This window comes from Leopardus geoffroyi, chromosome A2 (assembly GCF_018350155.1).
Source record: "Leopardus geoffroyi isolate Oge1 chromosome A2, O.geoffroyi_Oge1_pat1.0, whole genome shotgun sequence".
NCBI classification, from domain to species: Eukaryota; Metazoa; Chordata; class Mammalia; order Carnivora; family Felidae; genus Leopardus; species Leopardus geoffroyi.
The window spans coordinates 164,025,091-164,052,428 of record NC_059331.1 but is presented as its reverse complement, the minus strand read 5'-3'; the positions used below and the strand labels follow the sequence as shown (position 1 = coordinate 164,052,428).

At 54.7% G+C, this 27,338-nt stretch overlaps 1 protein-coding gene across 6 annotated transcripts in view; it reads left to right on the top strand.

Annotated features, from left to right (window-relative positions):
• Nucleotides 1-27,338, top strand: part of PRKAG2 (protein kinase AMP-activated non-catalytic subunit gamma 2) — a 263,354-nt gene that overhangs the window by 93,497 nt on the left and 142,519 nt on the right. Inside the window, exon 1 of one of the 6 annotated variants that reach the window (XM_045496236.1) lies at nucleotides 21,004-21,592. The exons of the other annotated variants lie outside the window; for them this stretch is intronic. Coding sequence (XP_045352192.1) covers nucleotides 21,499-21,592 — 94 coding nt within the window. The 5' untranslated portion in view covers nucleotides 21,004-21,498. Of the gene's footprint in view, nucleotides 1-21,003; nucleotides 21,593-27,338 lie in introns of those variants that run through there. 6 annotated transcript variants of the gene reach the window in all.

The window sequence follows — 27,338 nt, the reverse complement described above, 5'->3', positions numbered from 1 at the left end:
GGTCAGGTCTGCAAGACGGCTGCTAATCCCTGACAAAAGTGACTTGTTCTGGGTCCCAAGGCTTGGTAGTGACGTCGGTGTGTGTGAGCTCGTCTGGTCTGAACGCGGCAGGTGCTGAGCACCGTGTGACCCGTCCTTTTCCTGAGGACTCCCGGATTTTGCTCCTGAGAAGAACCAGGCCGCCCCTCTGACTTCACTGAATTAACCCTGCCTCTCCGTGGTGGCTCCTCCCTGGGGCCCTGAAGAGCCACGATGCAGTCTCTTCTGCACCTCTTTGGTCCTCACACATACATATATGTGTTAGAGCGTGTGCACACATCTGCGTAAATACTGTCAGATAGCTGAGCCCCCTTCCTCTGTTAGGCACGTTCTGAGAAATGTTTTCCTGCCTGTTGCCGAGATCGTCTCGAGCTCTGGAGACTCAGAAGGCGGCCATGCTGCCCTCGGCTGCTGCGTGCAGCCCCTTTCTCTTGTCTTTTCTGCCCCCTGTCCGCCGGCCCCTCCTTCTCCAAAGTTTCAGTGCATGGCCTGTCCCTACCACGTGTTGGCGGACTCTGATAACCCGTCTGACAGCTGCCCCTCCCCTTTCTTCTGTACGGAGCCTGGTTTTATTCGGGGCCCAGCCCCAGAGCAGGACCTCCCATTGGTCTGATTCAGTTGGAATTATCCCTTTCCCATTGGGGAAGTGCCTGGCTTCGGGGCCACTGGCCTGGAGGGTGAACCGGGACCTAGGTCTTGCCAACAAAATGTAAGGAGAACTCTGTGAGGAATCAAAGAAGACGCAACGCACCTCCCCCAACAAACAAAGAGACACACGAGAACTAATTCCCTCTCCTTACTTTGTGGTTTCCAGCCACGGTGGCCATCTTGTGACCATAGCCAACATGCAAGATGGCGGAACAAGAAGGTGGGAACGTAATCCTCTTACATCACTGAGCTTAGCATTCTAGATGACACGTGTCCTTGTAGTTTAGTCTCTTTTAAGTTATGTTTTTCTGGTATAGGCCAGTAAAGGATCCTGACTGATACACATCTCTTTGGTAACAGAGGTGAGATTCTTCCGGATGGCAACCAGAGCAATGCTGGAAAATTGGGAATATTCCAGATGGAAGGCTGGGGGCGGGAGGAGAACTGGAGCACAATCTTTAATTTCCCCCTGTGCTATGAAGAAAACTAGAGCAGGGTACAGAGGCAGATGGGGGTGCTGTTTTGTGGAGGATGGCGAGGGAAGGAGAAGTCCCATGAGGTGACCATGACTGAGCCAGCCAAGAGCAGCGCAGAAGTCTTAAGACAGGGGAAGTGCCCAGTGCAGGCGAGCAAAAGCGTCACAAAAATGTCAGTTCCCAGCCTTTTTGTTTTTTTCCTCCCAAACTCACCCTCAACAAAGTAGATAACCGAACAAGCTTATCAGGCCGACTTTGGGCCAGGTCTGGTTGTTAGAGTTTTGCCTTCTGTAAACTCACTTTTGCTCTATGCCATTCCTCCCACTGTTTCCTTAAAAAAAGAAAAAAAAAAAAAAAGTTTACTTTTGAAAAGTTCCTACGTTGTGTTCAATGGCTTGAGAGGCTCTGAAGGGATGGCCGCCGTGGGTCCAAAGTCCCAGGGGGGCCGGTCGACCTCGAACCACAGAGCCAAGTGAAGGCCATCCGTATTAAATCTCTCCTGCGTTCAAGACAAGACGGGTTTACTCTGTGTCCCCCTTTTGCCTCCATATTCTGAATGCTCGTTTGAACCTGATTTTCCATAGAAAAATGTGGGGGTGAGAGAGCAGATCTGGGTTCTATTAACAGCCCCCCATCGGGCACCGCACGCTTCTGGGGTTTTTCTGGCTTTGTGGCCGAGTGACCACTAGGGGGCGATACAGCCTCACGTGCTGAGCCTTATGCCCCAGCCGGTTGGCTCTGCCCAGAGGACAGAGGCAGGACCCGCTGCTCGCTGTCCCTGCCTGGTTTTTCCAGCTTGGGAAGTCTACCTTCAAATGCACAGCCCACACAGAAGAAAGCTGATGTCCCTGAGCAGACAGGTGGACCTCACACCTGACCAGCCCCCACCAGGCCTTTTAAGGGGGGGTTGGAGGGGAGGGGAGATCATCTCACTTTGACTACATTTGCTCAGTCGGTATTTAATGAGAACCTGCTATGTGCCAGGCACCCGGGATACAGCCGGCAGGAAGTGAGCTCCTGCCCTTGTGGGGATTACATTCTAGGGAGGAGAGAAAAGGAGACGTATGGATAGGGGTTGGAGGCTGCTGTTCCGTGTTGGGCCACGGGAAACGGAGGCATCGAGCAAGGGTGGGATAGAACCGGGGAGCCGACCAGCCGGGCGGGTGCGTGGGCAGGTTGCACCCGCAGAGGGAGGAACGGCGCAGGGGTCCTGCCGAGCCTTGTGCTGGTGTGGCTAGAACTGAGCGAGGAGGGAGACGCTGGTGAGGTCCGCGAGGCGGGGCCGGGGCCTTGCAGGCCAGGGCAGGTTTTCGCTGAGCGATCGTCAGCACGTGTTGTTCAGCGAGTGTCCTGCTCTCTGGAGGCATTAGCCGGCGACTGGGCAGGGAGGGTCGGGGGGGGGGGGGGACCAGCTGGGAGCCGCTGGAGTAGACCTGGAGATCCGTCTTGGTGGCCTCCCGCCTCCTTTGAGACGTCCTCAAGCCCTGCCATCTCCAGAAAGCCGTACCTGAAGATCAGGCTTGCCGTGAGCAGTCCGCCAGAGCTCAGAAATACAACTGTTATTTTAAGGATCTGCGTGCTCCGTGTTCCCCTCCGATCCGCTTCGGGTACCTTCTGTCTTCCGGAAGATCGTGTGTTTCTTGTTCCACTCGCTTGCCTCTTACTTTCCCCCACGCTTTTCCAGGTCGACGCGATTAAGGCAGAGTCTTAAGCAACACAGTACCCGCCCCCTCCCCCCCCCCCCCCCCCGAGGCCTCTGACTGTGGTCCTCCCTGAGGAGAGCACGGGAGTCTGGGCGGAGGGCGCAGCTGGGTAAGCGGATGTATCTAGAGGAAGGATGAAAAGCTGCCGTAACCTGCAGGAAAAGGGCTGGTCCCCATCACATTGTAAAGGGGAAAGTCATTTGGGGTCCCCTGGGGCTCCCTTTTCTGTCTTCTTCCCCTTGGGGGCTCCTGGCTCCGAGAGCGACAATGTCTTACCCTCTCCCCCGCCACCCCAGACCAAGACCAGCTTGCAGGGACAGGTCTGACCCAGGCATTCAAACCAGCATGTACGTGACAGCAGTGAAAGTTTCCGTATTTCGGGCGCCGTTGGCACATTTAGTGTATAACTGAGGAGGAGTTCCTGCCAGACGTTTCGGAAGCAGTTGTCTCATCAGAACCCCACGGTCGTGCAGTGATGGCTCTCGGGGTCTCAGACAGGGTGGCATTTTGGCAGCTGGCCCCCCACTGAGCAAGAAATGGTATCTCGTTGTCATACGTGGGCACTAGTCTACACTGGGTGACGGCTATGGAGGGAAGTCAGCAGTCAGCGCCCCCCCCCCCACCCCCCACCCGGGCCCTGGAACGTTATCTTTGTCCTACCAGAAAAACACATTGAAAATCGCTGACCTGGGCAGCCACCTACTCTCATTACGCTGACAGCGACTCAAGGTCACGACCGTGGCATCTGGAGGACGGGCAAAGAGGAAAAGGTGGAGGGCAGATCCCGGGACCCAGGGAGTGTGCGTCGGCCCAGTGGGAGGAACTTACCGCACGGGGCGTGAAGGCGAGGCCAGAAGCTTCATCCCAGGCTGCATGGATTGGGATGTCTTTGACAGTGACCCCCAGCAAGAGACACGTCGTATGCGGTAATCCAGAACATGCATGTTTTTCTCCAGCGTCGACCCTGGCCTCTGCCCTCTATTTCCAATTCGATGCCCGTTTGTTCTAAAAGCGTGCTTTCTCTGACCCACACGGCTGGTTTCATGGTGGGGGGGGGGCGCGGCTGGGGGGGTGCGCTTCAGAAGATACCACCCTCGCTGGTCACGAAGCGCAGGAAGGCTGTGGAACGCTTGCAAAGTGGGTCTGGCTGGGAACTTCCAGGGGCTCTGCCAGAGACGAGCCGTGGTAGACGTTCGAACTCTCCAGGACCGGCTCACCGCTGCGACCGAGGTCACGTGGACTTTGAACACCCCAAATAAAGTTAATTTTCGGTGGGTCGTTAAGCCGAAATACCAAAATCCCGCCCGGGTGACTGTCCTCCCGGAATAGGTTGCGTCTCAGTTCCGTCAACCCGGCTCCTCGTCCGTGGATCCGCATCAAAGGGTGCCCTGCCAGCTGTTTGAAATTCGCATGAGCTTTCCAGAGGAGTTTATTTAACTTGGAAAACTCCTGGTCCTTTCACACCATGTCTATCTTGGATCACAGACAGCTTCTCCTTTCTCTGCCGGCAACTTGAGTTGATTTTTCAAATAAAAGTCTGTTTTCCCGTAAAATGCCAGAGGTTGTGTACTGTGTGCGAAGGAATGAACTTTAGAGCCTCGAGTCTCTGATTCACATGCCAAGGGCTTCCCGGTGCCGAGAACCCCCTGCCTCGCCTTACCCTCGGAGCCGGCCAACGCCAGGCGGCCCGCCAGCCTGTGAGCGTGCCCACGCGCACAGGGGTCCGAGAGAGTGACTTTCGTCCCCCAGCACTTGGGTCTGGAACTCGAGGCTGGCTTCTGTGCGGAACGTCTGTACCGACCGTTCTCGGTCTTCCGTTCTCTTGAGGAATCTGGTCTCGTTATAGGTCAGTCGGCTACCTGTGCGACCGAACTATCCGTGTATTTAAAACAGCCAGAACTTGGGGCCCCTGGGTGGCGCAGTCGGTTAAGCGTCCGACTTCAGCCAGGTCACGATCTCACGGTCCGTGAGTTCGAGCCCCGCGTCGGGCTCTGGGCTGATGGCTCAGAGCCCGGAGCCTGTTTCCGATTCTGTGTCTCCCTCTCTCTCTGCCCCTCCCCCGTTCATGCTCTGTCTCTCTCTGTCCCCAAAATAAATAAATAAACGTTGAAAAAAAAAATTTTTTTTTTAAATAAAATAAAATAAATAAAACAGCCAGAACTTAATGGCTGTGTGGTTATAAAGGTGAGGGAGAAGGTTGCTGAGAAGCTCAGCGGGACTCAGGGAGGCAAACCAGAGATGAGCACGAAGCCTGTGCCTTTCCTGGGTCAGAGAGGTGGACGGAGGAGGGCAGCCCCGGGGCAGGGTGGGGGCTGGAACCGGGAGCCGCGGTTGGCGGTTGGTCTGCCTGGGTGGATGGGGAGCGGCCACAGTCAGAGATGCCACCCAGGGCCAGAAGCCAGCTGAGAAAGGAGCCTGGGCGTCACGGCTGCAGGGACAGGTCCCTGTGTGCCCAGCAGAGCAGGGGACCCACTAGGAGCGCGAGTGAGAACCCACAGCAAGGTGCCAGCCCCTGAGTGGACGCCACCGTGCGACGGTGAGCCCTGGGTGCTGTGCTCTGCCCCTGGGTGTGGCTGATACATCCAGGCACATCCCTCCCCGGCCCCCCCCCACCCCAGCCCTGTGGTGACAGGAAGCCGAGAGGGTCTTAGGGAAACTTCAGTGTCACCTCCATTGACAGGAGTCAGCTCTAGGATGTCCTTGATATGTGGTCCCGCCACTGCTTCCCCGTGTGCAGATTCCCGCGTTTGCCGATCGCTCCCTGGGCATCATTTGCGTGCCCGGTTTTGCACCTCGCTCTCAGGGGACGTCCCAGGACCTGTGCAGCTGGTGCCCATGCCTCAGCGGCAAGAGGCCTGGGGAGGGGGGGGGCGGCCAGCAGGGGAACTTGGCCCTCCAACGTGCCTCGAGGGGCCCTGAGGCTCTCCCTTCCCAGCCACGCTCCGGAGCAGGCAGACGCTGGCCGCTCCCCCACCCCGACCCCCAATCACCTTATTCGCTTGCCCCCAGATTCCAGCTGCCCCTCTCGCCCCCGCCTCTGGCCTCCGGGACCCGATTTTCTTTCCTCCCACACGCGCGCTTCTCACACCCGGCAGCTCGTCCTTTGCACGCTTCATCTGCGTGGCCCTTCCTTCCTGTGGTAAGCCCAGGGACGTGACCGGAGCCCGAGCGGCACGCACAGGGTCGTGGGCACACGGTTCGGCGGGGCCGGCGTCGGGTGGAGGCGCGTGCCAGGCCACGTGGCAAATATTTTAGGCTTTGTGGGCCACCCCACGCCTCTTGTAGACACGAAGCCACAGACAAAATGTAAACCGCGTTCCAATAAATCTTTATTTATAAAAGCAGGCGGCCCGCAGGAACCGACTGAGCCCCCCCTCCCAGGCGACCCCGTCTCGCCCCCTTCTCCATCCCGCAAATCCGGTCTCGCCGCGTCGTCCACACCCTGGCCCTTGGCTGGCTCTGAGCTCCTCTCATGGCCAGCCCACCTGGCCTCTGCCACCGTGGGTCCCAGTGATGGACAGACACCGTGCCGTACCTCCCGGTTTCCCCTTCAGAAGTGAGGGGGCTCGGTCCCCACGCTGCTGGCTGCGACGACGACGGAGAGCCCCCCCCCCTCCCCACAGCGTCGCCCCCCTTCCGAAGCAGGACTGCACCTGACAGCTGGGCAGGGAGTGGCTGTGGAGGGCTGGCCCCCTCGCCCCCCTCAGGGCAGCTCTGAGGGGTCGCCCCAGCTCCCGAACTCTCTGTGGGGGCCTCACCGGGTCTGCGTGGCCTCTCAGTGTCACGTGAGGCCCAAGCCTGCCTCCTTGCTTTCCTCGTGGCGGGTGTTGATCCCCAAATACGAGTCCTGCATGCCAGTTCCCGTCTCGGGTCTGTTTTACGCCGCGCCTGGCTAACTAAGGCTTTCCCTGGCTTGGCTGTGCTCCTGCGCCCTGCATCCCATCCTCAGTCCGCCCTCCCCCCTCCCCACCCGGCCGCCCTGGCTCAGCCAAAGCCAGGGCAGGGCTCACCGGCCACTGCTGGAGCTTTCTGGATCGGGGCAGCTGGTGAGACTGAATCCTGGGGCCGAGCCGACTTCAGAAAAACGTGACTCATCTTGCCTACCCACAAAGAAAGGAAAAGTATGCGTGGCATCCAAGTTTCCTGAAAAGTTCAGCCAACACATTGCAGAGCTATGTGGCCTGGCACCTAGCGTGGGTCCCCTGGGAGAGCGCCCTCTGCTGGCGATCATGCAGGTGTCCCTGAAAGGTGCCAGTGAGGGCGCCAGCCTGGGCTGGGCTGCCGGGTTATTATTATAAGGGGAGGTTGCTGTTCTTTGGGCAAAGGCAAGGGGAGGTTTCCAGAAGAGTCTCCTTTCCCTCGGAGAACCGTGATGGTGGGCCACGGTGGGGGGAGAGGCTAAGGGACCCTGCGTTCTGGCCGCGCCGCTTTCTTAATTCCTCGGTGAAAGTAACATTTCATGTTGGCAATTTCAGACTTACGGAAAAGTTGCAAACATAGTACAGAGAATTCTCACGTACCCTTCATCCCGATTCCCCGGCGCGAACATTTTATTTTAGCACATTGGCTTGTATCGCACCCCCCGCCCCCCACCGAATATGTAAATATTTGTGCACGTGTTTGTATGAAATCTGAACCATCGAGAATAAGCTGCAGGCATAATGTCCCTTTACCCCTAAATACTTCAGAGCGTGTTTCATTCAAATGAGCACATTCTCCAAAGTAGAGTTTACTTATCAAAATCGGGAAATTGACATTCATCCGGTAGTATTCGCTAAAGCGCAGGCTTTATTCACCATTCACAAATTACCTCAATAACATCTTTTGGAGGAGGAAACCCCCAGTGAAGCATTGCATTTGATTCTCCTCTCTCCTCCGACTGTCTTCATCCGGAGCAACTCTCTGTCTTGTCTTTCACCATCTCAGCATTTTCCAAGACCACAAGCTGTTCATTGTGTAGACCGCTTCACGTGGGGTTGGCCTGACACGTCCTTACGCCTAGATGCGGGTTCCCTGGTCGGGCAGTGTCCGCGTCTCGTGTCCTGTCCCGGCATCACAGTGGGAAGCAGGTGATGTCACTCTGACCCATCCCTGCTGATGCTGACTAATCACTTGGTTAAGGGAAGTGTCTGCCACAGTAAGATCCCAATTAAATTGCTATTTGGGGGGCACCTGGGTGGCCAGTTAAATGTCTGACTTAGGCTCAGGTCATGATCTCATGGTTCATGAGTTCGAGCCCTACGTCAGGCTCTCTGCTGACAGCATGGAGCCTGCTGGGGAATCTCTGTCTCCCTCTCTCTCTCTCTCTCTGCCCCATCCCCACTCATGCTCGCTCACTCTCTCTCAAAAATAAGTGAACATTTTTTTAAATTATTATCTTTCCCTTTGTAAGCAATAAATATTTCATGGGGAGTGATTTGGGGAGTTCTGTAAATATCTTCTTTGTCACCAAACTTCCACTTGCTAGGTTTTTCTTTTATTTTTAATGTTTATTTTTGAGAGAGAGAGAGAACGAGCAGGGGAGGGGCAGAGAAAGAGGGAGACCCAGAATCTGAAGCAGGCTCCAGGCCCTGAGCTGTCAGCACAGAGCCCAACGCGGGGCTCAAACTCATGAGCGGTGAGATCGTGACCTGAGCCGAAGTCAGCCGCTTAACGGACTGAGCCACCCGGACGCCTCTTCATTTGCTAGTTTTAACACCAGTTGACTAGCCTTGCCTGAATTATGATCAGGGTGGTGGCCAAAAGGTGATACGGTCTGATTTTATCACTAATTCTATGCCGATTGATTGGAATTGCACTCAGGAAGGAAATCTCCTTTTCTCTGTGTGTGTGTGTGTGTGTGTGTGTGTGTGTGTGTGGACATATATGTATGTATGTACTCACGGATTCCTGTTTCAGTCAACGATTTGGTTTGTCACGATCATATTTTGATGTTTGAGTTGTCCCGGACTTGGCCAGCAGGAGCCCCTCAGGCAGGTCCCTGTTTCCTGTGACCGTCCCCATTGTTGTGGCAGAAACACTGCCTTACTTGCTGGTGCAGCAAAGTGTTCGAGCCTCATCGTGTCCTTTCCCTGCCCTGGCCTGGAATCAGCCATTTCTCCAAAGGGCCCTCATTACGTCCAGTGGCCAGTAGTATTTAGAAATGGGATCTAGGCGCTAAATGTGCTCCAGGCTATTGGAGCATCGCTGCCTTTAGGTCCTCTGAGCAGACACACTGGAGATATGCTCACATCTAGGAGAGCGGGTGGATCCAAGGAAGAAGGTACATCCACCCAGCAGAGTGCTATGTGGCTGTAGAAAAAAATACACAGATGATATCCTTGAGCCAATATGGCAGCCGTCCCATACAACCGTCCCATTGTATGGACGAATAGAGGGTTCTCAAGAGACACGGAAATGGCCCTTGGACGGTAGTAAAAGCACTTAGACATCAATACAAAGCCTTCCCCCAAATCCAGTTTGTCGAGGAATTCACGAATATTTTCCTCTAGTATCCGCATGGCTTGACTCTTTTTTGTGTGGTAAAATACACACAACGTATCAGTTGCCTTCTTAATCACTTTAAAGCGTACCGTTCAGAGGCGTAAGTCCGTTCACGTTGCCGTGTGACCTTCACCACCACCTAGTTTCAGAACTTTTTCATCGCCCCACATGGAAACCTTATACCCACAACTCCCAACCTCCCCCCCCTCCCCGCCCCCCAGCTCGGGCAACACCCATCTGTGTTCTGTCTCTTTGGATTTTCTTCTTCTGCACACTCTGCGTAAGTAGAATCATACAAAACGTAACCTTCTGTGTCTGGCCTCTTCCACGGCGCATGCTGTTTTGAAGGTTCATCCATGACGTAGCAGGTATCAGAGCTTCATTCTTTTCTGTGGATGAATAATGTCCCATTGTACGGACAGACCACGTCTTGTTTGTCCACGGACGCTTTGGGTGGTTTCCGCCTTTTGGCCGCTGTGAACGACGCTGCTGTGAGCATTCACGTCCAAGTTCATGTCTGAACACCTGTTTTCAATTGTTTTGGGTAGAGACTAGGCGTGGAGTTCCCAGGTCCTTTGCCGTTTCCTTGTTTAACTTGGTGAGGAATAGCCAGGCGGTCTTCCACGGCGGCTGCACCATTGTGTGTTCCCACCAGGATTGTGTGAGGCGTCCAGTTTCTCTACATCCTCTCCAACGCTTGCAACTTTCCACTTGTGGTCATCGTCCTTGTTACTGTGGCCGTCCTCGTGGCTGCGAGGTGGTGACGGGGGCTTTGACTCGCCACTCCCTAAGGACGTCGGGCATCTTCTCGTGCGCTTGTTGGCCATTTGTGTCTCTTCTTCGGGGCCAGGTCTACTCATTTTTTTCATTGGGTTGTCTTTTTGCTGCTGGATTGTAGAAGCTCTTTTGACATTCCGGGCGGTAGACACTCACCAGACGCGTCCTTTGTGGATTTCTTCTCCCTTTCCGGGGGCTGCCTTTTCACCCCTTGATCGTGTCCTTTGCTGTACAAAAACTACTACTTTTGATGACAGCAAAGTTTTGATGACCAAACATACCTGGACACTAGACTTTTTGAAATGAAGTGGGGGCTGGGGGGTGGGGGGGGGAGCGGCAGAGAAGTGCCAGTGGCCACACCTCATTGATTCTGAGGAGCGACTCTCTCCCGGGACAGGAGACGACAGGACAGACTGATGGCGTAGGGGACTGCCTCATTGTCACCAAGTCATGACAGGCTGACTCAGGGTCTGACCATCCCCTTCAAGCCTCCAGTGAGGGGAGAGCAAAGACAGCAGATTCTCTGGATCATTTCTAAGTTTCATGCTCTATCGCAGACCCCCTTGCTCCACTGCCGTAGGTCTAGTTTCTTTCGAACGTTTCCGCTCGGTGGGGACATCTATAAAGACACACTGCTGTGCTGCTGTTGTGACTCCTAGGCCTCTGTGAGGAGAACCTCCCACCTTCCTCCTTACCCTCTGATCCTGCGAGGACCCTCGACCGAGTCCTCTAAAGGGCAGGAAGCCACCCTCTGGAACATTGGTGAATTAGCACATTCTCCTCGTTGGGGGAGGGCTGGATAATGTTTCCAGCTAATCTCCCGCCTCTGGGCCAGCGATAAGAGATAAAAGCCAGATGGCATGCATGCCAGGAGGTGATCTTTCTTCACGCTGCTGCTCACAACGGTGTTTCTCAACACTTCTCTTTTCTTTTTTTAGCTTTTGCTGAAGCAATTTACTGAGAATGCACCTTGCTGCTTTTTCCTGCTGGAGATACTGATCACCATTTACTAGATTTTCTTGTTTGTATTTCATTTTGTTTTATCCTCTTTACGTTTTAGTTTTCAGTGAAGCCCTTCAATCGCATGATTGAAGAAAAAAACCAGTTCAAAATGATAGATACTGAAAGGCAGTGATCTCCCATGCCACTCCACCCAAACCCAAATGTGACCTTTTAAAATTGTGTACATATTCAGCTATTTTATGGCTTATCAATGTCAAAGCTTGTATACTGTCTCATCGTGGTGGATGATGAATACTTACTCCCCCATATCTTCTAATTCCCCTTCTTTTTTTAATGTTTATTTATTTTTGAGAGAGAGAGAGAGAGAGAGACAGAGTGAGAGAGGGGGAGGAGCAGAGAGAGAGGGAGAGAGGGAGAATCCAAAGCAGAGAGAGGAGAGGGAGAGAGAGAGAATCCAAAGCAGGCTCCAGGCTCTGAGCCATCAGCACAGAGCCCGATGCGGGGCTCCAACCCACGAACTGTGGGATCATGACCTGAGCCGAAGTCGGACGCTCAACGGACTAAGCCACCCAGGTGCCCCTTCCAATTTCCCTTTGCTTTCCTTTTTTAAATTAATCAACCTTTTCTTTTTATCATCCCCACAAAGAGGTTTCTTAGACATTTGTTTCTAATCACCCCCAGGCAACTTTAATAGAATGGATGTACCATATGTTATTTATGTACTATGTGGATATCTGCACTTTATATATAAAAAATAGTAGTAGCCGTCCCCAAGAGCCATTATCACCCTCTTAGAATAATGCCTTAGTTAGAAAGGGAGTTGATGGGGCACGTGGGGGTCTCAGTCAGTTAGGCATCCGACTCTTGATTTTGGTTCAGGTCATGATCTCACGGTTTCATGAGATCAAGCCCCGCATCAGGCTCTGTGCTGGCGGTGTGGGAACCTGCTTGGGATTCTCTCTCTCTCTCTCTCTCTCTCTCTCTCTGCCCCTCCCCCACTCACACTGTCTCTCTCTCAAAAATAAATAAACTTTTAAAATTTTTCAGGAAAAGGAAGGAGTTGAGGTGAATGATGTCAGTGAGTATAGTAACATGTGACTAATTTGGGATAAAGCCAATCCGAATTAGCGAACGATCTAAATTACAGAATGGCATTTTTATATTTTGTCAATATCAAGAAGTAAACCAGCCACATAAGTCAACGTTGTAGATGTTTGAAACTTAAACCACTCGAGACGCCTGGGTGGCTCAGGGGGCGCCTTGGTGGCTCAGTCGGTTAAGTGTCCAACTCTCAGTTTCGACTCAGGTTCTGATCTCACGATTTCGTGAGTTCGAGCCCTATATCGGGCTCTGTACTGAAAGCGTGGAGCCTGCTTGGGATTCTCTCTCTCTCTCTCTCTCTCTCTCTGCCCCTCCCCTGCTCATGCTGTCTCTGTCTCTCTCAAAATAAATAAACTTTAAAAATTTTTTTTAGAAATTTAGAAACTTAAACCACTGAGCACCAAAACCATGCATCTTTTTAAGTGTTAGGTGCGTTATGCACTTTGCGGCGTTCTTATCCAAAAGATACGAAATACAATGTCACCGTCTGCAGATGATTTAGGGTCCTCACCAGATTGCCCCGTGATGCACGCCAGCATATTCCAGCCGGCTGGCACTGAGACACAGGGACTGGGTTCTGGATCGTGAGGGCTTCTGACTGCCCTCTTCTTACCCTCCACACCTCCTTTCTTGTCCCAGCTACCCGCTCCACGGCAGTCCGTGTTCTTCCCTGAATAGCGCCCCCCGCCCTCCCATCGCAAAGTGCTGCCGAGAACCAGCGTTCTTTGTGTGTGTGGTTAAAAAGAGTAAATTATTAGGAGCAACGTCCCTTGGTTCTTCGCTCAAGAAAAAAAGAAATGCCTGGGCTTTGAGGGTTAGGGCTGATGAGCAGGGTTTTGTCCCAATTACTTCTGACTTCTGGGTCTAGATCGGGTGCGGGGACCGCAGCCGAGCCCCTCCCAGCACACGTCCCAACACCTGCCCGGCCAGGCCGGTCCGGCACCGTCCCCTGATGCACAGCCCAGGCAGCCAGCCCGAGGAGGTGCCCTTCCGTCACCAAGGCTCTGCTGCTGCTGCGGTTTTCCCCATGATGTCCTTGAGGCACACGGAGTCTGAGCCAGCGCTCAGAGCCGCCTGAAGGGTGAGACGATCCTGCCCGCCTGTGAAGTGCTCCGCAGCTTTCAAGATATTTAATCTCGTCTGAGTCCCTCAAAACTTCCGTGCGGGGGGCTCGGGTTGTGTTGCGGTCTCTTTTATGGGCGGAACGTGGAAGAGTAAACTAGATGGCTCAAAATCGCATGCCGATAGGTGAGCCTGCGTTGCTTTAGGGGCCTTTGTTTGACCCAAGGTATCTTCAGCCTTCCTGCTTACCGTCTTGTTTTTAACATATTTCACGAAATCAATGAAAGGCAGACTTCAGCTCATGTCTCGTATTTTAATTTTTTTTTAATGTTATTTTAGAGAGAGAGAGAGAGAGCACGAGCAGGGGAGGGGCAGAGAGAGGGAGACACAGAATCCGGAGCAGGCTCCAGGCTCCCAGCTGTCAGCACAGAGCCCGATGCGGGGCTCGAACCCACGAACCGCGAGATCACGCGCTGAGCCGAGGTCAGACGGTCAACCGACTGAGCCCCCCAGGCGCCCCGCAGGTGTCGTATTTTAAACTAGTGGCTTCACCCAGATGAAGGGAGTGGAAAAGCAGCTGGGGTCACCTTCTTTGAGGAGGCCCGGGTTCTGGAAAATGGTGCTTGGCCTCTATAATCTTTGGAGTCTAATTTTTGAGAGCTGTTACTCTTCAGTCCTTGAGCTCTGGGCTCACCCTGGCCCCTCTGAGTCCTGCAGTTAGGAGCTGCTCTGGTCTCTGGCACCTTCACAGCCCTTGGCCTGGCAGAGAGACCCCCAGGGACTGCAAGGGCCACGAGGAGGGGTTAGGTAAGGCCCCCACTGTGGGGGGAGGGGGCTCTGTAATTGGAAATCCAGAGGTAGGTGGGTCTCAGGGGGGATCGCTCCTGTGGGTATTCCAAGGACGGTCTGGCCCCATGAGGACCCCCCCCCCAAGGCCCCCCGATGCCCCCTGAAGACTTTAAGAACATCTAGGGATTCATACTTTTGGGTGCTGCCCTTGGGCATGCTAAAAATAATTACTGCCATTGTTTTTTCCACTTTTTCTGTACTCCCCTGTATTTTTCAAGTTGGCATTCCTGTTGTCACCGGGTTTTGACGTCACTGGTGTGAGTGGAACTGTTCAGGCTGAGGGGGTTTGTCTTTACCCAAAAAATCAAGTTGGACTCCACTCACACCGGAGTCTCCACACTCCTGCTCGTGGGGGCGGGGGTGAGGGGTGGAGGGCAGGAGGCACGGGGGCCTGAGTCACGGTGGGGCTGTCGCTCTCCAGGGCCTCCGCCTCATCAACAGCTCCGGGAGGGGACACGGAAGGCCCCGGTGAGGTGACATGGCAGCCTCACTCAGAGTCAAGTGCCACGGTGACCTTTAGAACTTTCCGTGAAACACGACCCAGTATTTTGCAACCAGCAGGAGGGTGTTAGCAAATATGTGCTCCCGCTCGGCTCCAGGGGGGGACCCGCTGCCCTCTTACATAATGGGATTTTGTTTGGCTCACGGCCCTTCAAGGGATCTGGGTGCTTTTCAGGTACTGTCACATGATCCTCGAAGGGTTCGGAGTCAATTTCCCATTGAAGTGTCCTTATTTACTCTTCCCACATCCCGACAGAGAAGAGGCGACCTGAGGACCTCAGTGCCCCTGAACGGGGGGCCCGGCGACCCCACGTCTAGCCCCCCAGCCCCACCCCTGACCCTCTGGCGGGATCCTGGACACGTCATTTTCTCGGAGTCTCCATTTCTTTTTGTTTCTTAAATCGGATCGTGCGGGCTGGCCTCCTACCTCCCAGCGTGGTGGGGAAGTCCTGAGCGCGGAGCTTTGGGAACGGTCTACACGCTCTGTTCCGATGAAAGGCGCCCTTAACGGGGTGGGGCCCCTGGTGGCAGCCGGGCCCGTCCCCTGGCTGCTTCTGTCTGCACGGGGAGCTCATCCGGCGAGAGGGCGCGCTCGAGGGGTGCCATCTGGGCTGTGGGAACCCGTCCAAAAGGCATGAAGTGCCTTTAGTGAGGGCGGTCTTCAGACGCTCTCTCATCCGGGCCCCTTGTGGCCATTTCGGGGAATTGTTTGCAGCTGCACAGGACCCAGTACCCAAGTGGCTTCGGTGACAAGGGTTTTGGCCTTTAAAAAACTGTATTTTAATGTAATTGGAAATCCAGAGGTAGGTGGGCTTCGGGGGCGGGGGGGGATCACTCCTGTGGGTATTCCAAGGACTGCCTGGCCCTGTGAGGACCCCCTCAGGGCCCCCTGCTGCCGCACCCCTATGTGTACAGGGTGGGGGGGTGACGAGCAGAGGTCAGCATCAACCATGGTGTCCGCTGCAGAGAGAGCACAAGTCCTGCTTGGGGCCACCGCCGGCAGCCTGGAATGGGACCAGGTCATTGCGACGACGGGTGCCTCACGTCTTGGCACCTGCCCCCAGGCCGAGGGAACAAGGCCTCCCGGCTCACCAGCTGAGAGCTTCCAACGACTGAACTGGCTTATTACCTGCGTTGTGGGGCCACGAGGGTCACCGGAGGGGTCTTACACGTCGGAACTCTGTGAACGTGGCAACGCTCCCCGCACGGAGCAACAGCCGGCCCGGCACAGGGAAGGAGCGAGAGCTTCTGTTTGCTGCCCTCCTGGAGCAGTGGCGAGAGAGCACGATCCTGCTGGCCTGTCTGCGGCCCCCGCGATGTCCCCTCTCCACCTCCCCTGCCTCCCCCAGGGCCTCTTGTCACCTCCGCACTCGGGCTTCTGAGTGGTGTGCAATATTCAGATGTGCAGAGACCAGCCCGCCCAGTAAAATGCACACATCGGGGTAAAGAGACCCAGTCCCCGTGGTCATGCGGTGGCCCTCAGCCCTACCCTGAGGATGCGGCCGTAGGGCGAGTGCAGAGCTTTGGCTGACGGAGGGCAGGGACCCGTCAGCACAGCCCCCCTTGCCTCCAAGGGCATCAGTCGATGCCCCCCAGGTCAGGATATGCCACCCCCGGGGTGACCGAGGGCACAGGTCACAACGGGCTTCTGTTCCCGGGCCCACCTCCCTGCCCACGCGCCAGCCTGAAGAACTCACCCGCTCGGTACGATTCTGTTTCCCCCAGCAGGTAAGATTCCCACGACCAGAGGCGTTCCGTACAGCTTCGGAGGGAAGAAACACACAGACACACAAAATAACAAAGCAGGCTCACGGCGTGCCCCGTCTCCAGGAAGCACCCTTCAGCACCTTTTTATTTTGCTGGCTGTCAGGTGTCGGTTTGTCGCCGAAAACCTAGAAGGACAGCGACAACAGAAATAAACGACACAATTGGCAAGACCCGTACTCCCACCAGACCTCCCAGAACTCGCTCAGTGGTGATCCGGAGGCCTCGTTTGGCCAAGTGCGAAAACCCCTCTGCCCCAGTTGCCTGGTCCCTATGCCAGGCTTCTGGGTGTAGCCCCAGCAAGTGATTTGTAAAGTACCATCTAGAAAGACGCAGGTCCTTTAAAAATATATTTTAAAACACAGTACCAGGGGCGCCCGTGTGGCTCAGTCTGTTGAGCGTCCGACTTCGGCTCCGGTCATGATCTCACACTTCGTGGGTTTGAGCCCCGCGTCCGGCTCTGAGCTGACAGCTCAGAGCCTGGAGCCTGCTTGGGATTCTGCGTCTCCCTCTCCCTCTGCCCTTCCCCCATATGTGCGTGCGCTCTCTCTGTCTCTCTCTCTCTCTCTCTGTCAAAAATAAACATTAAAAATTAAAAAAACTAAAAATCTTTAAAATACAGTTTCATCTTGGAAGCCATTAGTTCCCCCCCCCCCTTTTTTTTTTTCCAGTCCTTCCCTTAGAAAAAAATCCCATCTGGAAAGGTTTCCATCGGAACGTCTTCCCACTACCTGAATCACTCTGGCATAAAGGGGTTTTGCCCTGGTTTGTTTGAGACCGTCAGCTGATGGAAATGGTGAGGAAGGCAGCATTTTTAGTGCTCCCGTGAATGGGCGTCTCTCCCAGCCCCGGCCAGCATGCCGAAGGAAGGGTCCTTGGTCCCTTAACCAGCAGCGTGCACGCGTCCCCTCTCCCAGAGCACCGGCATCTACCTCTATTTGTGGAATAAACAGTGCTGTCCCCAGTTTAAGGAATTTCAGGCGCCTGTGAGTTGAACAGGCAGACCCCAGTGGTGAGTGAGCCAATTGTTACACTTCTAGAAATTCTGTAAGTCTGTCCATGCCGCACTGGTGCCTGGAAACGGGCCACTGTTGGGGCATTTGCACCACAGAACGTGCAGACCACAAACCAGTCGTCCCCCTGCCCCCCCGACTTGGGCCTGCTCATCATTTCCCAGGACACCACTGCTTCTGTTTCGGAAATCCCATGTCACCAGCAGCCTTTTCCTCTGCCCCTGGGTGAAACTGACCCTGGGAAGAACATCTTGAGTGAGGTCCAAAGTGCGTGTTGGTGTGGGTAGGGTCTCTTTGGGGATTTGTGTCCATGTCAAGGCCGTCATGCTTGAAGTCACCTAGGGTTTCTGAAAGCTACATTCAAACCTGCTTCCCCGCTCCCTCCATCCCAAGCTTTCCAGGACCCATCCCCCAGGACAGGGAGCTATGCTGGGCCAAACCCGTTTTTGCTGAATCAGACCAACTCCACCATTTCTTTCCAGAATATTCCGTCACCGTCTCATTAGCAGAACAGTAGCCCTGAATGATCTGGGTAATGCTTTTCTTCTTTCTTCTTTGCCACATCCTTTAAGCCCCTCTACAAGGCATCAGACGTTCCCGCTGAGCGAGTTCGGGCAGTGTGGAGCCCAGAGCTGAGCACAGCAGCGAGCCTCGGCCTTGCAGCGCAGAGAAAGCAACAGGGCTCCCCGGTTCTCTGCTCAGCAACCTGCATGCATCTGTGGGAGAGGCGAGCAGGTCCGCGTTGTGTTTCCAAAGCATGGCACGCTCATGGGACAAGCCAGGTGTCCCAGACTCAGGCTGGTCCGTGTCACAGGCTGGACGGTGATGGGAATCGAGCCTTTCAAACGTGACCCTTCTCTCTTTCTCCTGTAAGTTCTCCGGCCTAACGATCAAAAAGTGCAAGGGAGAAGAGAGAACGTTTCCGAATCACTCCAGTCCGCTGTGGTCCTGTGTGGCCCGTAAGATTCAGCCTAGGGCACTGCCCAGACCCTTGTCTCACTGGTGGTGAATTTTCTTGTGCACGTGTATGACAAAGTTCGGGACAGTGCAAAGACGTAAATCTCGGAATCAGATAATGTGGGTTTTCCCAGCTTGTTAGTTGTGTGATCCGGGTCAAGACACCTCTCTGACTCGGTCGTTCGTCTTTAAATAAAATGGTATTGGAGCGCCCGGGTGGCTCAGTTGGTTAAGCGTCCAACTTGGGCTCAGGTCATGATCTCGCGGTTCGTGGATTCACGGGCTCTGTGCTGACAGCTCAGAGCCAAGGAGCATCTTTGGTCAAAAGGAAAATGAAAAGTTTTTGTCTAAGCCAGTACACCATTCATGTGCCATACGATAAAGAACGTAGCAAGCGATCACATTTCAGAGTTTAGCGACTGCAAGTGAGCGAGTGCAAATTCGTGTGGAAAATAAACAGTGACTGTGGCCTGCCCGATGGTCCTGTGCCTCGTTTATGTGGCCACTCACTCATCGAGTGGTGATTAAACCTCTACCAAATGTACAGGACAGTTGCTGATGGAGGGGATTAGTGCTATGAATAATTCAAAGACATTCTTGTCCTCTAAGAACTATATTTTAATCAGTAAAATAATATACCCTGTTTGCCGAGCGCCTACCCCATGGCGGTTGGAGTGCTGGCTACCTCAGTTATTATTTTCTTTTGTCCTTCCCACAGTCCTGTGGGGCAGGCGTTATTAATACCATTTTATTTAAAAAATTTTTAAACGTTTATTTATTTTTGAGAGAGAGACAGAGTGCAAGTGGGGGAGGGGCGGAGAGAGAGGGAGGCAGAGAATCCGAAGCAGGCTCCGGGCTCTGAGTTGCCAACACAGAGCCCGATGCGGGGGCTCGAACCCACGAACCGTGAGATCATGACCTGAGCCGACATCACAGGCTTAACCGACTGAGCCACCCAGGTGCCCCAATTTATTTTTTCTTTTCAAGTAATCTACACACCCAGCGTGGGGCTCGACCTCACGACCCTGAGATCAAGAGTTGCACACTCCACCGACTGAGCCAGCCAGGCACCCCTGCTCTGGTTTGTTTTGTTTTTTTTTTTTTTTCCAATCAGGAGAACATTTCGACTTCTGTGAGGAGCTGAATTGGTAAGATTAAAAAAAAAAAAAAAAAAAAAAAAGGAAATCTCAGTGGGAAAAACCTACCTACTCAGTCTTTTTCAGAGTTTAATCACAGCGAGTGTGTGCTGCCATATTTAGCAACAGAGATGATCCTCTCGTGCCTTGGGGGACCCAGCTGGAGGGGGGGGTCTCTCGCCTTGTTTGGGGAGGCTGTGCTGGCCTGGCCTGGCCTCTCTCCTTTCCTCCAGACCCTCCAGCCCTCCAGGCCAACTCAAGCTTTCCCTTCCAAGCGGGGCCATGCATATTGCCTCTCTGGCTATTTGCGTTGATGGCACTCATTGTCCGTGCTGGCCACTCGCTGTTGAACGCATCCAGCTTTGTTTTGTTTTGTTTTTTATGCAGTCACTATTGCTTTATGGTTTATCATTGTCGTTTGCAAATTCCTTGAGGGCAAAACTATTTTGCTTGTTCATTCATGCATCCTTGCTACAAATATCTGATCACTGTTTCTATCCATCAGTCCCGGGAGGAAAGAAAAGGCACACCGAACAGACGTTAGAAGTGTAGACTTCTAGAAGTAGATGAAACCCTAATGGGATCGAGTCTTGTCGCGATTCACAGAGGGGGAAACTGAGGCCCAGAAATTGGAAGTAACGTCTCAAGATCGTGAAGCTGGTTAGTAACACATACTGTCACTTCCCTTTAATCTAGTGTAGATATCAGCAAAAAAAAAAAAAAAAAAAAAAAAAAAAAAAAGAATTTTTTAAATTTAAAAATTATTTTTCAGAATGCCTGGGTGGCTCAGGCAGTTAAGCATCCAACTCTTGGTTTCAGCTCAGGTCGCGATCTCACTGTTCGTGGGTTCGAGCCCCGTGTCGGGCTCTACGCTGACAGCGTGGAGTCTGCTTGGGGTTCTCTCTCTCCCTCCCTCTCTGCCCCTCCCTCCCTCTCCCTCTCTCCAGAGAAATAAATAAACATTTTTCTAAAGATAAAAATTACTTTTCTGTCTTAGCTTTTTACAGCGGTTTTTAGTCACACAACACATAGAAAGTTTTTTTGTTGTGTTTTATTAGATCGGGGTTTGCCTTAGGAGTTAAGGAGATTAGAATTCTAGCCCTGCTTCTGCCGTTAGCTACAGGACCTTGGACCTTCCTGAGCCTCAACTTCCCCGTCTGTGATGGAAGGGGACGGACTAGAGTCTGTCTAAAAGCTCTGTCGTGCCACAATTCTTGAGAAGCCGGGGCCTCAAGTTGTGCATTTGCTGAAGAACCTTCCCTTGAATTCCGGAGCCCCCCCTCCCCCCAGCCCCATTGCCCCACCTCACAGGTGGTCTTGTATCTTTCATCGAGCTGAAATAGATTCAGCTGATTCCCAGCCCAGGGACTTGTGGCTTCTCCGCCGAGCAGCAGCCGGAGCCTCCTGACCCCGTGGAGCCCTGGAACACATGAATCAAAATAGTTGTGTGATGTCATGTCATAATGGGAATGTGCGCTGGCCAAGAATTGTCTGTACAGGGCGGTTTCCTTTTACAGTCTTTTTAAAGAGACATCTGCGGATCTGCACATGACGGGCGAGCCTGGGCTCCGTTTGCCTATTTAGTCTTCCCTCCTTCTCTGATTTTAAGGAGCAAAGAGTCCCGGAGTGTCTGAGCGCACAGCTGACCTCAACTACATAAACAAACCCGCGGCAGCGTCTTGCCTACTTAAGGACAGGGGCTGCTCCACCGCTGCGGCCGGAGGTGTGGCGGGGAGGACGGCTGAGCTCTCTCTCCGAGCCTCCGAGGAAGGACTGCAGTGGGCTTGCCCTGCGTGTCCCGTGGCCGCCGGCCCCGAGAGCGACCCGTGCCGTGCTGGGGTGAGGGCCCCGGGCTGTCGCTTGAGCACAAGCCGCGTCTCTAAGCTCTCGGTGGCTGAGCTGCTGGGTGGCCCACACCTGCCGGCCGATGCTGCAGCTCTCCCGGCCCCCCGCCATCTGGTGCTGACACGGGTTCTGCGGGCCTTGGTATGGTCACCTGCTGCTACTCCTGTGGCCACCGCTACCCATGAAACGCTTCGGCAGTCTCAGGGGGAACAAGAAACACAAGGACCCAAACCGGAGCACGGAGAGGCGCCAGTCGGAGCCCCACGGCCTTTTCGGTAGGACGCTGCCCTTTGCCTGGTTTTCTGCCAGTCTGTGCTGTAGGCGGGGAAACCCCACAGCGTGGTGCGTGCGTGTGTGCGTGTGTGTGTGTGTGTGCACGCACAGCCTCCTGAGCGGTAGCTGTGTGCAGGTGTAATTGCCAGGCAGTAGTTAGAGGACTAGGTTGGCAGGTGTCTCCGTATTGATGGGAGTGCTTACCATGAACTGCCCGACGTTCCTCTGAGACCCCTTCCTGTGTCTCACCCCACCTGGCCCAATGAGGTTGGTGATCGATTGGATTGTCATTTATTTAGGCAAAACCCGCAGCTTGGGAGAAAGAAAGAATGGACTGGAACTGTTATTTTCGGCTATTAAGGATGAAATGTGTGTGTGCAGAGAAAACTCGTGTTGGGGGTCAACGGGATGGACCCTTCGCCCTATGGATGAGCAATCGGACCAGGCGTTCATGTAGGAGGGGGAGGCACCTGCCTGATTCGTGTCCCCGGGGAGAGGGGTTTGCTTCGCGATCTCCCTGGCGTCTGGAACCTTCCACGGCTCCCCCACCCACGGGGTTGGGACCAGTGTGACTGACTGGGTCATGAGGGGCAGCGTCTGTGATTCAGTACCTCCAGTGACCTGTGGATTTGGGGTCAGTTTTCCCTCCGGCTGGGTGGCGTGACAGGAATTCCAGAGCATTCTGAGCTCCCTGGAGGCGTGGCTAAGACCTGCCCATTCAAAATTCGATGGGACACTTCTTCATTTTAAGTTCCCGGTGGCCACAGCCTGTCTGACGCAGGGTGTCCCTGAGACCCCGCTGTGGGAGGGACCGAAAGGGCCCCACGCACATCCCGGGGGTAGTGAAGATGCCAATCCAATTGGCATCCTCGCACCAGTGCGAGGCTGGTGACCCTGGGGCGTGCGGGCAGGGGAAACAGCAACTCTGGAACCAGGGAGTTTTTGACCTTGTGGAGGAACGTAGAAATAGTGTCTGATCGGATGCTACGGTGGAGTTGGGTACGAACACGCCCGCCCTTGCCCCGGCGGGGAGTGGCAGATGTCTTTGGACTTGATTCATAGACTGTGGTTTACAAAGAAGACTCTTGCTTTAAATAATAAAGTAACAAACACTCATTTACCTTAGAATTAAATCTGAGCCCAATATTTAACTAAAAGTCTCGTTTTGCTAACGGGGAAGGGCAGGGCCATTATTAAAAGCCTCTTACTTGCCAGACCGTGGTTTCCCCTCCCACATTTCAAATTTGGCTGTCATCGTGTCTCCTACGCTCCTGAGATCAAAAATTAATATTTGCGTGTCGACCAAGTTTTATAAGCGCTCACGTGCACATGGCCGGCCCTGACCAGGGTCGGGGACATCGGGGCTCCCTCCAGAAGCTTCCTCTGGGGTTCAGGAAGCAGGTGGAGGCCGCTCGAGGCGGCCAGAGCCCGGGCATCCAGGTTCGTGGTGTATCCTGTCTTTCCTTTTGTCAGAGTCTCAGGGTGCGAGGACCTGAGAGCAAGGCCAGGGGGCAGGTGTCGGCCCCTCAGACTGGGCCGGGCGGGGGGACGGCGAACGAAGAAAAAACAGTCGGAGAGTGTCCACTGGGTGTCCCCTCCCCTCCGTGCCTTGCTGACCCTCACCTGCCTGTCAAGACTCCGCTTAACCTTCCCTTCCCTAAAGCCCGGTCACCCATCCTGTGATCCCCTGGCTTCTTGGGGACAGGGATCTGTCCCCAGAGCAGCCTTCTATCCCACGTCCTCACCACAGACTGGCTGGCTATGGGACGCATCGTTCCTGCTTGGTTAGTAGGGATCGCTTCAGGTTTTTTGCTTTTCTAAATTCCCTTTCATCAGGTCCGCGCCTTCCTACGGTGGCCAGGGAATTTTAGGCCAGAAAGCTTCTTTCTCCAGAAAGCTTCCGTGAGGGTCGTGACGATGTTTGTCCTTCTCTTCCATTTTCCTCAAATCGAGCACACGCAGGTGGCTGGTGTGGGCTCCTCCCTCTCCGTGGCCGGGCCGTACTGTCCCAGGAGCCACGGACTTGTCCACGGAGACACATCCTTGCCGCACACACGTGCAGGTGCACACACTCACACGCAGCTGTCCCCACGGCCTCCTGAACAACTGAGAGAGGAGGAGAGTCAGGCCACGGCCAACCAGCCGTTACAGAGCCCGGAGGGCAATCGTATTCGCCTGGATGGCATTTTCCTTCGGAAGTACGTGGCTCTCGTCGGGCTTTTGAACGCTTCAAGGCTTGCGATAAAACACCCTTGAAGGTTCGGATTCACGAAAAGCTCATCCCTTCAAACCCCCTCAGAGTTTAGTATCTGCCCAGATCCCCTGCAAAGCGAAGCAGACGCCTCAGATTTTCATGCTCCGTGTGATACATGAGCGATGATGTCGACTTCAGCCTTTTCTTGCAGCCCCTTTGGTCAACAGACATCCAGATTATGTTGACAAAGAGCATGTGGCAATGCGAATAAAAAAATGCAAAAGGAAGATTAGGAAAGGATTATGCTAATCAGACAAAAGAGGGCTGGCCGCAGTCATTCTTCTCCCCTCTGCCATCAGAGGGGACTAATTAAAAGAGGTAGGGCGGGCGCCTGGGTGGCTCAGTCGGTTGGGCATCCGACTTCGGCTCGGGTGGTGATCTCGCAGTCTGTGAGTTCAAGCCCCACGTCGGGCTCTGCGCTGACAGCTCGGAGCCTGGAGCCCATTTCGGATTCTGTGTCTCCCTCTCTCTCTCTGCCCCTCCCCCACTCATGCTCTTTCAAAAATAAAAATAAAAACCATTAAAAAAAAAAGATAGATGTACCTGGAGTCTTAAGAGACCCCTCTGGGGACCGCACTGGAGACAGGAAGTGCGTCAGGAAGCTGGCACTCCGTCCCCATCCGGGAGGCGTCTAAGTAACACCGAAGACCGAAACCTCTTTCTGGTGGGCCTTTGCTTTACAGCGAGCTTCCCCTTCCCATGACCCTCCTCGGGATAAGTATGACCACTTCTGGAGCAAAACCTTAGGGTTCCTCATGCCCAGGTCCCCTCGTCACCCCACGCTGCCTGTCCCAGCTCGTCCTCTATATGTGCAGGCAGGTCGCACAGCCAGGCGTGGTGCTGGGGGGAAGTGTCCCTGGCTCTGTGCCTCAAAGCAGCGGGCCTGGCCGGAAAGGGACATCTGTGGTTCGTCCTGCCTCCCCCAGCTGTCCCCCTCTGCTCCCTGCCTGTCCCTCATGCTCTTCGCGTAATCGCGGTTGCCCGGAAAGACCCCAGTGTCCACTCAGTGTCTTGTTCAGGTGCTCCTACTTCCCTCTCTCTGATGGAACATTGCAAGCGTGTAGAGAGGTAGGGAGAACGGCATCACATAGCCGTGTTCAAGTTCAGCAGCGCCCAGTGCTCTGCCAATCCCACCAGCGTCTGGGGGCACGGCGGTGAGCAAGACACCTGCCACCCTCACCGAGGCAGACACCTGAGATGTTTTTTTTTTTTTTTTTTTAATTGTGGTCAAATAAAACTTAGCGCCCTACCTGCTTTGAGGTGCGCGGTGTAGTGGCATTCATCCCCGTCCGCCTCCGGAGCTTTCCGTCGTTCCCAGCTGAAACTCTGCACCCGTGAAACAACACTTCCCCGTCCACGCTCCCCGGCCCCTGGCCCCCACCTTTCGACTTTCTGTCTCTTGCAATTGACCGCTCTAGGGGCCTCATGCAAGTGGAATCACCCAGTGTTTGGCTTGTGCGGTGGTGAGCGCTGTGGAGGAAGAGGCAGGATGAGGGGTCGGCCGGCTGGGGTGGGAGGGGGGGGGTGGCTCTTCTCCTGCCAAGGCTTGGGGAAGTGGGCCATGCAGGTCCCTGAGGTCAGGGGGACACCCTTGCCGGGTTCCAGGAGCAGCAAGAGGTCTGTGTGGGGACCTCAGGAAGCAGAGTCAGGCGCTCAGCTGGAGACCAGGTGGGGAGGTGAGCTCAGCGGCCAGCATGGTCCCCTCCCTGTGGGCGCGTGAACTTGGGGCTGAACTTGGGTGAATGGAACACCCGGGGGGTGTCGAGAAGAGCACTGCTGGGCCCTGAGGGCTGGGGCCGCCCCCAAGGGGGCTCGAGCCCGTGTCCCCACCCTGCCTCTCCGTGGGCCTGGTGGCCCCCACCCCCCGGCACCTGCTAGACGTGCGCTCACACAGAAGACTCCCGGACACGCAGGATCTCCTCTGCAGGGCTGGGCGCACCGGGGAGATGGCAGACTCTAGCAGGCAGGGGTGGGGCGTTGAGCGTCATGGAGGGCATTTCCTCGTGTTCCTCGGAGCAGTGCACAGTTTAGGAGTTCTCAGCTCAGCTAGAAGTCAAGAGAGGGAGGCCTGGCTCACCCTCTCCGTTGCTCTCCCGCCCTTTTGTATGCAGCCGTCCCCAAACGCGGCTCAGCGGTCCCTGGACGCGGGCCCCGGGTAGACGACAGGTGGAAGGCATGGCCCGGATGAGGGCTTCCTGGGAAGAATCTCAGTTAAGCACTTCCGGATTCATCCCTTCTGCAGGCTTCCTGGATCCCTCGGCCACCGCCCAGCAGGCCGGCAGGAGGCAGGGCGGCCCTGGGTGTGCGTTGCCTCGGGCAGGGTGTTCGCCCACTCTGTGCCTCAACTTCCCGTGCACTGCCGGCTCCAGGGTTGAGTTGAGGACTCGGGGGGAGACCGTGGTGGCCGGGGCTGTCACTGTCCACGCCCCTTCCCTCGTCTGCCCCAGCAGGACAGAGGGGAGTGTCCCAGCAACAGGCCGAGTGACAGCAGTGACAGTGAAATGGGTGCTTGTGGCGGGTGGCTCGTGGGCTCTGAGAGGTTAGGCGCCTGTAAGCAGTGTGTTTGTGGGGGCTTTTGTCCTCCGGGGAGCCCTGGTCGCACAGAGAACGTGGATCCCGCACAAACGATGCCGGTGCCGCGGACGTGTGATGGGCGTGAATGGACAGTAGGACAAGATCACAGAGCCGGGGGAGGGCAGAGAGAAATAGGGAGAAGCAGCACTCAGGGAAGGGGCTGGACTTAAGCACGGTGACTCTGGACAGTGATGGAGAAGCTTCCTGTGATTCACTGACTCGGCTCGGGGCTGGAATGCCGGGTTGGGGTCACACAACTGCTGCTCTGTCATCCAGACCCTTCCAGAAGGACACCCCCCCCCCCCAGGGTGGGTCTAAGGGCCCCGTTGGCACCTGAAAGCTTCCTGCCTCTAGATGAGATGAGAACATCGTACATTTACAGGTGCCTGGGTGGCTCGGTCGGTTAAGCGTCTGACTCTTGGTTTCGGCTCAGGTCGTGATCTCAGGGTTTCATGAGTTCGAGCCCCGCATCGGGCTCTGTGCTGGTGGTGCAGAGCTTGCTTGGGATTCTCTCTCTCTCTCTCTCTCTCTCTCTCTCTCTCTGCCCTTCCCCTACTCATGCTGTCTCTATCTCCCTCAAGTAAACTTAAAAATTAAAAAAAAATGTGGTACATTTAAAGAGCAGCACGAACTCTGTCCTCAAGTAATAATTTGCCTTTGATGATCGAAAAGAAAAAACATACAAGGTGCGAGTACTCAAGAATAAATCAACAGGGGTGTTCCCTGAGCATCACAACGGCTTTTTGTCCCACTGTGTCCCTGGGCCCAGGCTGTGGCCCTGGGACTGCTGGCCTCCACAGGTACCTCATGACAGTGGTGGTGGTCCAGGGTTTAAGTCCCTAGGAGGGAGTGTGTCCCCTCCCGGTTAGGACCCAGGTCAGACTTGTGCTTGGCCTTGCAGAGTCCACTGAGAACAGTGC